The sequence below is a fragment of the Triticum dicoccoides genome, chromosome 7B (genome assembly GCF_002162155.2).
Source record: "Triticum dicoccoides isolate Atlit2015 ecotype Zavitan chromosome 7B, WEW_v2.0, whole genome shotgun sequence".
In the NCBI taxonomy this organism is placed as follows: Eukaryota; Viridiplantae; Streptophyta; class Magnoliopsida; order Poales; family Poaceae; genus Triticum; species Triticum dicoccoides.
The window spans coordinates 746,995,489-747,007,153 of record NC_041393.1 but is presented as its reverse complement, the minus strand read 5'-3'; the positions used below and the strand labels follow the sequence as shown (position 1 = coordinate 747,007,153).

General features: G+C 44.9%; 1 protein-coding gene across 1 annotated transcript; it reads right to left on the bottom strand.

The window, feature by feature from the left end:
- Nucleotides 1-2,157: 2,157 nt before the first annotated feature.
- On the bottom strand, nucleotides 2,158-3,990 carry LOC119339463. The gene is made up of 2 exons (XM_037611512.1): nucleotides 3,837-3,990; nucleotides 2,158-3,750 (listed from the first exon to the last, which is right to left on the bottom strand). The coding sequence occupies exons 1-2, from the start codon at nucleotides 3,856-3,858 to the stop codon at nucleotides 2,471-2,473; spliced, it is 1,302 nt and encodes a 433-aa protein (XP_037467409.1). The 5' UTR covers nucleotides 3,859-3,990; the 3' UTR covers nucleotides 2,158-2,470.
- Between the last annotated feature and the right edge of the window lie 7,675 nt (nucleotides 3,991-11,665).

Sequence of the window (11,665 nt, the reverse complement as noted above, 5' to 3'; positions counted from 1 at the left end):
TTTGGTTAATCAACCCATAGTACATATCAAATGTTTTATTTCTATTATTATACCTACTAAAGGAAATAAGTATTCTTGGTCTGTCAATGCTATTTTGCAGAAAACCCTCTGATGTTTCTGATAATCAACCTGAAGTCTAGTTTTAAGTCAGATTTTTTAAGAAATCATGTACTATTTCTGGTAATCAACCCGTGAGACAACTTTAAGCCAGAATTTCATTTTTGCAGGAAACCCCCGATGTTTGGGTTAATCAACCCATAGTATATATCAAATGTTTTATTTAAATATTCATATCTTTTAAACTATAACTCCAAATTTAACATGTTATATATATAATTTGATTAGAAAAAGTGCAGATTTTGAATATGGTGTTATTTACCTGTTAACCATTTTGAAATGTTATTTAAGGTGCAATATTAATCAATGGCACAAGATTCGTCTTTCTTTCATAACGATGTCGGTCTGAATTGGAAATGAACACCTGAGCAACACCATGCAAGCCTCACAAAAACCTTACATGAAAAAAAAAATCTGATCTTACGCCGAGAGAGAGAGAGAGACGCTTTATAAATGACAACATTCAAACACATTGTGATTGTGTGAGCACCGAGGCCACCATCGGTAAGAATGAGAGGGAGGATAAGTGGCAACACAGATGAGATGCCATGTGCCGAAATAAAGGGTGTGGACCTATTGGGGTTTTCAGTCATGGTTATTATGTTAGGGAAGTGTGGTATTTTTTCGGTTGCAACATATAGGCTCCTTTTTGCTAGTAGCTATAATAGGAAGCCAAGCACTACGACCCATGGTCACCGCTGCCTCCAGCGAAACAACCCCCCTCCTTAAGCTGCTACAGAGGCACCGACAGTAGGCACAGACGGAGTAGAGCAAGGAGGGAGGCGCCTCTCATCGTCGCCCATGCCACCCTGATGTAGCATGTCGACAAGGGAGAGGTGCCGTGGCCGCTACGGCTGGCTGCTTTGCTCTGCTCTATTCTAGAAGACGACGACATCGTCGGGCTCGCCGGTGTTATCTACTCTTGTACGCATGGGCTCTGCTCTCAGTACGCACAACACATGCCCGCTTGCCTGATCACTCTTATACACACGCACCTACATCACTCACTCCGGCATAGTTTAAAAAACCAAACAGGTGATCGAACCGGTGATGCCGTCAGTTCAGGTTTTTACCGGTCGGACCACTAGTTCACCGGTTCATTTGCTGGTTTTTAATCCATAAAAATATGTAAAACTAGACCAACTATGCTAAGTTTCTATCCGTGGACAGATAAGTTGGACGGGCGTGTTGGTTTGTTCAGCTTAATTTGTGGCGTTGGCCTGTTTCATAGCGGCAAGGAATGATCCCAACAGCCACAACTATTTTTTCCTTTTCCAAGCAATGCTAGCACATGGGGAGCTCCTATTCGGCGCCAGGGAAGCTCCCTGGCACCCATGCATGGGCGGGCCCATGTACACGTTCACATTTGAGAAAAACAGAAAAATAAACTAAGAAAAAAAATCGTAAAAAACAAAAAATAAACCTTGAATTCAAACAAGTTCACGGATTATAAAAAAATCACCAAATTTGGAAAAGTTCATCATTTTTTATGAAACGATATTTTCAATTAAAAAAATCATCAATTTTGGAAAAAGTTCAACAATGTTGGAAAAACTTTGCCGATTTTGGAAAAAAATCTTCGAATTTGAAAAAGCCTTCACCATTTTTTTTAAACTTCATCAATTTTGAAAAAAGTAAGTCAAATAAAAAAATCATCGAGTTTTAAGAAAAGTTCATCAATTTTGGAGAATTCCTATAAAAATTATAGATTTTGATAAAAGTTCATCAGTTTTGAAAGAAGATCACAATTCTGTAAAAAGTTCACACCACAATTTTGGAGCCTTGATGAATGAATGTGAACCACTCTGTTTCCAAATCCTAGATCCACACCACTGCTGCCTAATCTCCCTCGTACGCACGCACACACCTACCTCACTCACTCAGGTAGCTTTCTTGGTTGAAATTCACAGGCGCAAGGGTTACTACCGCAAACAATTCAAAGGCAACAAAAACATTCATGAAAGAATGACATTTTTTTTTTGATAGAATGGCAATTGTTACTACAAGGTGGAAGAATGTCAGTTGTTACTAGTACCGAAAGAATGTCAAGGCAACAGAGCCTTGATGATAGAATGTGAATCACAATAGTTATTACTACTACTACTGAAGGAATGGATGACAATTGTTACTACCAGCGGAAGAACGACAGTTGTCACTACTACCGAAAGAATGTCAAGGCAACAGAGCCTTGATGATAGAATGTGAATCACAATTGTTGTTACTACTACTACTACTCAAGGAAGGAACGAATGACAATTGTTATTACAACTGCAGGAGCAGTGCCAAGGCAGAGCCTTGATGAAAGAATGTCAACTGCTGCAGCTGCAAAAGCAGAAACAGAGCCGGTCTTCTCCTATTCCGTAGGAGAGAACCACATCGGGAAACCTGGCCGCCGGGAGGCTGGCTGCGCCCCAATCAGAAGCTCCGTCACCTGTCCTTCGAGCATATCATAGAACTGAGCTCGATAGCTGAAGTGATCATCTCTCCCTGGCAGGAACCCGGGGCAGAACTGATCCAGAAAATAAATGCGCTCGGCAAGCCTGCGGTACTCCACCTCATGGTAGGCTGAAAAATCTATAGCCACGCTGCTCGACATGCTGATGAGCAGACTCTGTCCATGTAGGGCATGCACCTGTGTCCATGTCCAGTTGTGCACGTTCAACTTGAAAACGCTGACAGTGACAAGCTGATCCCAGTTCTCGTTGAAGCTTCTGACGACCAAGAGGAGATCGTTGCGCGACCAGACAAGATTCCTCTGCTCGTGCGTGCCGTCCTGAGGCAGGTGCATCGTCACGCATCTTCTTGCCGCACATACATGTGGGAACCAGACCATTTCTGCCCCAAACTCAATCTGGTACAAGTCCTCCTGATGGCCGCCAAGGATGTAGAGCTTGTCATGCATGAATTCTAAGTCGGAGCCAAGAGTGAGGAATGGCGCAGTGCACACGCACCAAGCATCCATACCTGCTGTGCACAAGGCCAGGTGATGGGAGCCCCTGGAAGCTGCCAATCCTGCCACTCTGAAGTCTGGCCCCAGGCATGAGTCACTAAGAACAATCTTCTGCAGAAACATGCCTGACTCAGTAGCTGGCTGACTATACAATAGAATGCCTTCAGCTTGTGTGATCCTGCAGGTTCCTGACAGACCATCCTTCACAGATGCCGAAGGATCAGGAAGATAACGTAAGTTGCCTTTGAGTGGCTGGAAAAGAACACACTTGCGGTGACTGACGATCAAATCCCCCGCAGGATTCCATTTTGGTTCGAACCCCAGAATGACCCAATTCTTCAGAGAGCCGAGTGCCGTAGCTGTATCAGACGAAGACTGAGAGAGTCTAGGATGCATACTCCTGGTGGTGTTGCCCTCGCCGAAACAATCAGTCAAACGCAAATCAGCGCTCAGGATCAGGGGCAGTGGCCGTACCGGGCAATCCCTGACGGCGGCGCGCCAGCAGCTAGACACGCCCTCCAGTGCTCCTCGGTCGTACGCTGAGGGTAGCATAGAAGCAATCAAGGATCCCAGATCTCCCGGCAGCCCCGCAGCGACGGCTTCATCCGCCGCGGGGTCTTGACCGGCGGCAGGGGCCGCGGGAGGGGGTGGGGAAGAAGCGCTCCAGCGAGAAGAAGGATCATCTGAATATTTCTTGACGCAGATTAGAGCATGCGGCAAAGGAAACGGGGCAGTCGGCAAAGGAATCTGGGCTTGTTCGCGGAATTACCTGCGGGTCGAGGTGCGACCATGGCTCGCCGCCGGCGGTGCCTGATGCCGCCGAAGAAGCTAAAACAGCCGGGGAACCCTCCCTCCCGTCCATCTCGGGCCTGGACGTCCCGACGACGAAGCCGCGCACCATCCCCTCCATCTCGGACGGGAACCTGCCCGCCCTCCCCTCCATCCTGGACAGGAACCCGCCCGCCCGCCCCTCGGAAGACCCGGCGACGAATCCGCCCCAGAATCGAACCGCGGTGCTCGCGCTCGCCGTCCTCGCCGTCGCCGGCGCCGCTATTCTGCCCGGCGCGCGACATGGGGACGACGGCCTCGAGCTTTTCGCCGCACCCTTTTTGGATCCGCCGGTGGGGAGGGGTTTCTCCGGAACCAATCTGACGGATGATTTCGTCTGACCGTTGCTCACAATTTTGCCAAAGGGGGGAGCAGAGAAGGGGAGCCGCCGGCGGCGCGAGCTTGGGCCACTGCGTTCTACCTAAGATCCAATCCGGCCCACGGCCCGAAATAATTGCTTTTAGCCATTCTTTTTTCCTTTTCTCAAAAAAAAACCATTCTTTTTCCTCCTGAAACTGACCGATGGGCCCCTCCCGTTGACCGCCACCATGGCCTGGTTGACCAGCCCTCTTGCCCCTGTAGCAAGAACAATTTCCTGTTTTTCTTGTTGATTTGTTTAATTCCAACAGGAAATTCTAGAATATGTGCCAAATTAACTTGTTAAATCCATATAAAATCAACCCGTTGCTCGGATCGAAACACTTTATGTATGAAGGTTAATTAGAATTTTGTCTTCCTTGTATATGTTATGGGCTGCTCGAAGTGGCCCGTTAGTGAACCGTCATGGGGTCCTAGGCCCAATCCACCTGGTCTGGAGATGATGTGGTGAGTACCCCCTAGTCCAGGATATCATCAGTAGCCCCTGAACCGATCTTCAAGTTGGGGACGCTCCTCGGTTCTTCCGAACTATTCTTCATCTTCGGTTGTCGGCCTTGAAAGCTGGTTTAACAAATCTTCCCATCTTCAATCTTGAGGATCGCCGAGGATAATACGAAGGTTTCACACGTCGGGCATCTGAGGAGCCCCTTTGAGTTCCTGGCCTTTATCAATGCCTTATTATTTTTTATGCCGCACCTCAGGTTTGAGGTTTTTCCCGTGCCGTGGTGTCCTCCTACGTCCGAGCTCCAACGCCGGAGTGCATCTTGAGGTGTCTTTTTTCAGCCGAGCTCCAACGCCGATCTGCATCCGAGGTGTCATCAACTACCTCATTCTTGAAATACTTGAAGGAGTTCAGCTGAGCTTAATTCCAGAAATGCCCTCTATGGAGCCAGCCACTCGGATCCAAGCTTTACGCCCGACCGCTTCCGAGGTGGTGCACCACCTCGGCCTTGGGCTGATTTTTTATGGAATGTTTTCGATTGGTTCAATTTATTCTCTGCCAAGATCACTTGGTTGCATTGCGCTTGCTTTGGTTATGCTTATGTTGCCATGGGTGACCTATGTTAGGCTTCTGAAGTTAATTAATGATGGTAGTTACAATTGATGAATGGTGGGAGGCCGCGCCTTATGCCCTGGTGTTTTGTTTCACTCAAGCCGAACCTAGACCGATATCTTGTTAATTTTTTTCCATGAATGAGCGCACTAACCGCTTGTGGGAGGTGCCCTGGTGACGTTATCTCCCACGGGTAGGCCCACCGTGACCTAAATCCTATAGAAGCCAATGGAGGCCCAAGCCCACATTCATCAAGTACCAAGGCGCCATCCTGCATGATGGGGGTTAGTCACCGGGGGAACACTACCTGAATGGAGGAGGAGGTATCCTCACTCGGGCGTACTTCACTTGATGAAAGCAGCTCAATTGCTACGGGCATTATTTGGAGCGTTACAAAAACCTTGAAGCAATGACTTATTGAGATGCATGTTACTTCCTGTAGTAGGCAGGCGTTATTATACTTGAGTAACATGTAATGTAGCAATAACTTTGGAGGCATCGAACTCTATATAAGCACCTCCTAGGTAACTTGTTACGGGTTCAGAACCTCTGTAACTCTGAGATCGCGATCTCAGTTTATTTAACCAAACTCTCCTAGCTAAGCAGGCTTGGAGATTGGTGGTTAACCTGAATCCTTGTGCGTCAAGGTGATCAAGGCAAAATATTATCTCCAGGGGCATATCCTTGATACTGTTTTTCCATAGTTGGCATCACCCTCTTGGTAAGGTATATTGCATGGATTGGATCTGCTAAAATCAGAAGTAATTTGGAGAGTGTGTGATGGATCTAATATTAATATTTGGAGAGATACCTAGCTCCCTAGAACCTTTGGCCTTAAAGTTACTGCAAGGAAGAACAGGACCATAATCAACTAGGTGTCTGACTTGATCTTGAGTGGACCTAGGAGATGGGATGAGGGTTTGGTCAGGCATCTCTTTTACTCGCATGATGCGGAGGAGATCCTTAGTTTGCCCATTCAATCAGTAGGGGACAGTGGTTTTGTTGCTTGGCATTTTGAGAAGAATGGGTTGTTCTTGGTTAAAAGTGCGTACATGCTTGCGCTTAATCTAAAGCAAAACGAAGAAGATGAGGGGCAATATAGTGGGGTTGTGTTGGGGAAGAGGAAAATTTGGGATTTGATTTGAAAGGCCATTGTTCCTCAGAAGATTCATATTTTTGCGTGGCGGGCTGTTACCAATAGCTTGGCTGTCTAGGTAAACACACTACAAAAGAAAATACTTAAGTGATGATACGTGTTTGTCACAGTAGGTCACGATTTCTGTCATGCATGTACATCCATGACGATTTTATTATAGAATCAAGATAGTCATATTTGTGTTGTCGTAGAAGTGTCCCATGGCAATACTCAAATTATCATCACAGAAGTATCTACTTCGATGACGATAAATGGTGCGTCATGAAAGTGCTTTCGTCAAGGGTAACCGGCACGTGGCATTCACTGTAACGGGTCGCCGTTAAGCTATCGAGTCTGATTTTCGATCAGATAATCCGTTAACAGCCACGACCACTGGCGATTTTCTACGTGTAAAATTCTCATTGGCTGAAGGAACCACGTGTCAGCTCCTCGTTGGGACAGATGTCAACCGTCCAATGGAAAGGAGGCGTCTATGATACGTCGACATGTGGCACAGCCCAACAGTGGTCCATTTAAAAATGCCGCCCAGTCAAAATTAGCGGGCCGACCCATTAACGGCCTGCTTGCAGACGGCCCATTTGCAGTAAAGGGCCGTAGGAATAGTTTCAAATCGGCTCATCAACGGCTCGTTCTAGATTTTCCATCATTGCAGCCCATGGTCACTTCTGGCCCGTTAACAGCGCGCTAAGTATTTGGGCTGAATTACGGCCCGCTGTATTTCGGCCTGTTAAAGGTCCTGCTACATTTGGGCCCATTTATTGCCCGATGAAACTTTCAGCCCATAAAATACCGTGAAGGAATTGGGCCATTTTCTACCAGGTCTAACTTTCGACCTGTCGGAGGTCCATTGTAGATTTGGGCCACTTCCAGCCTGTTGTGTTTCTGGGCCTGTTGACGTCGGACGAAATCCATGGACCATATGTGGCCCAGTGTCACATCGGGCCTATTAACGGCCCATATACTTGCTGACAGAAATCAAGCCCACCCGCACTTCCGGCTTGGTAAAGGCCCGTGTAGTAGGTCGGCACAATTATGACTCGTCTGAATTTTGGCCCATTCGCGTTGTAAATGGGTCACCATGAGCTAAGATACATTTTGGCCTGCTAATGACCAGTGGGTTATTTGGCACATTTCAGGCCCAATAATCTTTATCTATGAAGGTTAATTACAATTTTGTCTACTTTCCAATCATAGCACTTTCACCTCCGATGTTTAACTTATTGTTTTAATTAAAATGGCTCAAATGACTTTGCTAATGGTTTAATTCATAACTAAATAACTATAACTTAGATCGAAGCATATTTTCTAAGCCTTTTTATCAGAAAAATGCAAGGAGTATGAATGTTTCATGTTCATCCATGGTAAATAACTTAAATCATAATGTTCTTTCCAGAATCTTTAAAGCCTACTATTGGCATATGGAGGTCACTTGATTGAATTGCACTTGCTTTGGTTCTGCTTGTGTTGCCATTTGTCACCTATGTTATGCTTCTGATTTTAATTAAATGATGGTGGTTACAACTGATGAACGGGGGATGAGATGACTTTCCACCTTCGCACACATGGATTTATGCCAAATTTAGCATGTCGATAAAATTTGCACAGCGGGACCGTGATAGAGAGGAGGTGATACGTGTTATAGATGATAGCAACACTGGGAAGAACACCTTTTAGCTTGATAATTACTGTGAGGTCTCACCCTAATAATTGACTACTGCGCAATCAAAGGGTGCAAACAACAAAGGGATAAACATATCAGATAATTCATAATAGCATGATATGGTATAGCCCTAGGCGCTGGGAATGTCTCCATGGTCCTCCAAGGTCTTCATGAAATTTTCACCGAAAGTGTTGTCGTGGCGACAATTTTGAAAACTACCACCGTGGCACCAATTTTGTTCCCCTGCGCCTGGTGAAGCTCCGGGTCCTCCATGTAACATGTAGGCTATCTCTACATCCAATACATTAAGGTGGGAATCCCGTGGATCCATCCATCACGTCGTGACACGCATAACACCACTACTAGGGAAAACCCTAGCAGTAGCGCTGGTTTTGTGCTCACTAGTAACGCGGGTAGGCGCGCTACTAATAAGGCGCTACAGCTACTGCTTAGCAGTAACGCGTGCCCGCACGCGCTACTGCTAGGACAAATAGCTGCAGTGTTTGTTCACTCCAGCGCTACTGCTAAGTAACTACTGGCAATGTGTTTTCTCTTCATCGCTACTAGTATTCTTTTTTCATTTTTTCATTTTTAGTTTATTTATTCGCCATCGTACAAATATTGATACAATACCAGTTATGAGGTTTACATCATTATGTCCATAACAGTGTCAAATAAAGGTGGATTAGGTTCAAGTGGAGGCAATATGTGGTGCATGTCAAAAGTATACTAATCCAAACTTGATCTAGTTTGGACTAGTAGTACTTTTGATATGCACCACATGTTGCCTCCACTTGAATCTAATCCGCCAGCACAAGATATTTAATCACCATCATGGTCATTACCACCAACAGTATTTATTTAACCACCACTAACACTAGCTAATAATAATCATCATAGTCATTACCACCAACACTAGCTATTTTATCATCATAGTAATAGTGTAGCACATCATCATCCTGAAACTCATTTCTAACTAGCTAATCACTGTTTCTGCTCTCTCTTAGGTAAAACAACATAAAACATGTGTAGCTCTCCTCCTTGATCAAGTTGGAGCATGCAGATGAACATGTCTCCTAATCGTGGGTAGCGCCTCTGTTTGCTCCCTAGTACTTCTCTGCGCTCCCCCATCACATATTTGGCCCAGTCTTGCACTATTAAGCATCTGTCACTAATCTTGAATGCACTAAAGTAATCTGTAGGATATCTTGGCCGTAAGCTGATAATACTCATGATACCTTTAGTCTCGATCCCATAAGGCACAACATTCACCGGGAGTCCCTGGTGAAGAACATCGTATGGTAGCATACTTAGCAATGAAGTTTAGCTTCAAAAATAATGTATGGAAAAGATGCACTAAGGACAAATAGTAAAAATCTTACCATCCTTCCTAAATAGATGTGACCGTAGTTCATTACGAACACTATTGGTTGCATGTTTTCAGTACTAACATTTCTAAATCCAGGAAGAAAATTTATCTTGACAGTATCAAGATCCTCAAGCCATGAAACATAATGACTTAGCTACTCGCAGTTTAGTTCAGCCTCGGGACAGTAGTAGGTCCTGTCTACCAAGCGCTGGACATGTTTGCTTGCACCGAAATAAGCTGACAATACAAATTAGTTGTCAACTATTTTTGAATAAACAATATCAAAGACATAAATATGGTTGAGAAACTTACATAATGGTATAACTGGAGGCGTCTGCACATCGACCCAGATGTCGGTATTACCTTCAATATCATCTTCCGGACGAATATCAAAGGTGATAACCATATCAGGCTCAAATGCATAAGTCTTGCATAGTGGTCGCCATGTTTTGCATCCAAAATAGGTGTAGTCGTCTGAATTGTATAATTTTGCATGGAAAATATAACCATGCTCGGTCTTCAAATAAACTTTCTTTACCTCCGTAGTATGACTGAAACCTATCTTATCCAATACAAAAACTCTTGCATGGCAGGGGATACGCTAGTATAATAGTAAAAAAATATAAGTTGAAGCAAATGAAGCAGATGTCATGCTTAATTACGAAAAAAGACTTGTCGTTATGACTTACTGTATCCACTTCGAAGTTCTCGTCCAGCTTGATGCTGAAGCGCCTATCATCATCTAGGAAGATTCTGTCGCACAGGTTGCGCTTGTCTTCACAGTATTTGCAAATACCGAAATCCTTTTCGTCGTCAGACATTTCCTATGTTCATACTTAAAACATTAATTGAAAATCAATCGAAGACAACTACCAGGATACTCAACACACAAATCCGGGGCACTCGATATTTCCTACATAGAATCTGACACAAGTCATGCCAAAATTCACGGAAAAATCCGGCATGACCTTTGCTAAAATAGGACATATCGAGTGCCTGAAATTTGCCGGCACAGAAATGAATCAACACTCCGGCAAAACATAGGACACTCGGAGGTGTAACCTGCAAACATGACCGGCCACTTGGATATTGAGCAACAGAAGATATACATTTCAAAATATCTTATAGGACTCAAATTAGCATGCATTCAATAAGCAAAAGTAAATCATCTCATGCGTCCGTACATCGTTGAATATTATCACTAATACATCACGAATAGTGTCATACATATAACATCACTAATACAACTAAAACCCTATCACACGACGGGTATCGGCGCGGGAGGTGGACACCCACAGAGAAGGAACCATCACGGGATCATAGCTCCAGTGAGATCCCTGGAGAACCTGTCAGGTATTGGAGAACCTGTGCTCCAATGCAAACAAGTAGCGACGGACGTGCGCGTCCTCCTCACTGACACGGTGACGCACCACCTCCGCGGAGTCCTTGAGCCTCTGGACCGTCACTGGCCCACGCGACCGCCACCAAAGAAGGTTCGGGTCAATGACAGGCTGGCTCCTCACCAACCTGCGCCCCCCGGTAGGTAGCGCCCCCTAGTACCACCCCGGGGGAGCCAAGTGCCGGACATGGCCCATCTGGTCAAGCAGGTGTCGTCCTCCGCTGACTCGACGACGAGGATGCGGGATAGGCATCGTCTACGTTGATGCGGGAAAAAATTCTTTAACTAAAAAATAACAACAAGTTCTTACTAACTAGTTCTATTAATTTAACTAGTTCTTACTAAAAATAAACTTAATATAAATAAAAATATTGTAATACTTAATTAGTATCTAGTTCTTACTAAGTAATTAGTACCTAGAAACTACTGCCCTAATTACCATCTAATTTGATGAACCTATAGGGGTGGAAAGTGGTAGCGGATATTCCAATTATCCAACTATAAAGTGAAATAAGTGGTCAAATTTTACTCGTTTTATGATTCATCTTAGAAATTTGATTCGTTTCCACCCTTACATGAACCCTAACTCATTTGCCGCATCCGCATCCGATTTGTTTCCACTCTTACATGAACCCTAACTAATTTGATGCAACTAAAATATTAAAAAAACCGAGGAAGAGGTAGGGGAGAGGGAGGAGCAGGCGTGCTCACCTCGGGTTCCTGCGACGAGGGAGGGGCAGGCGGCGTCGAGGTC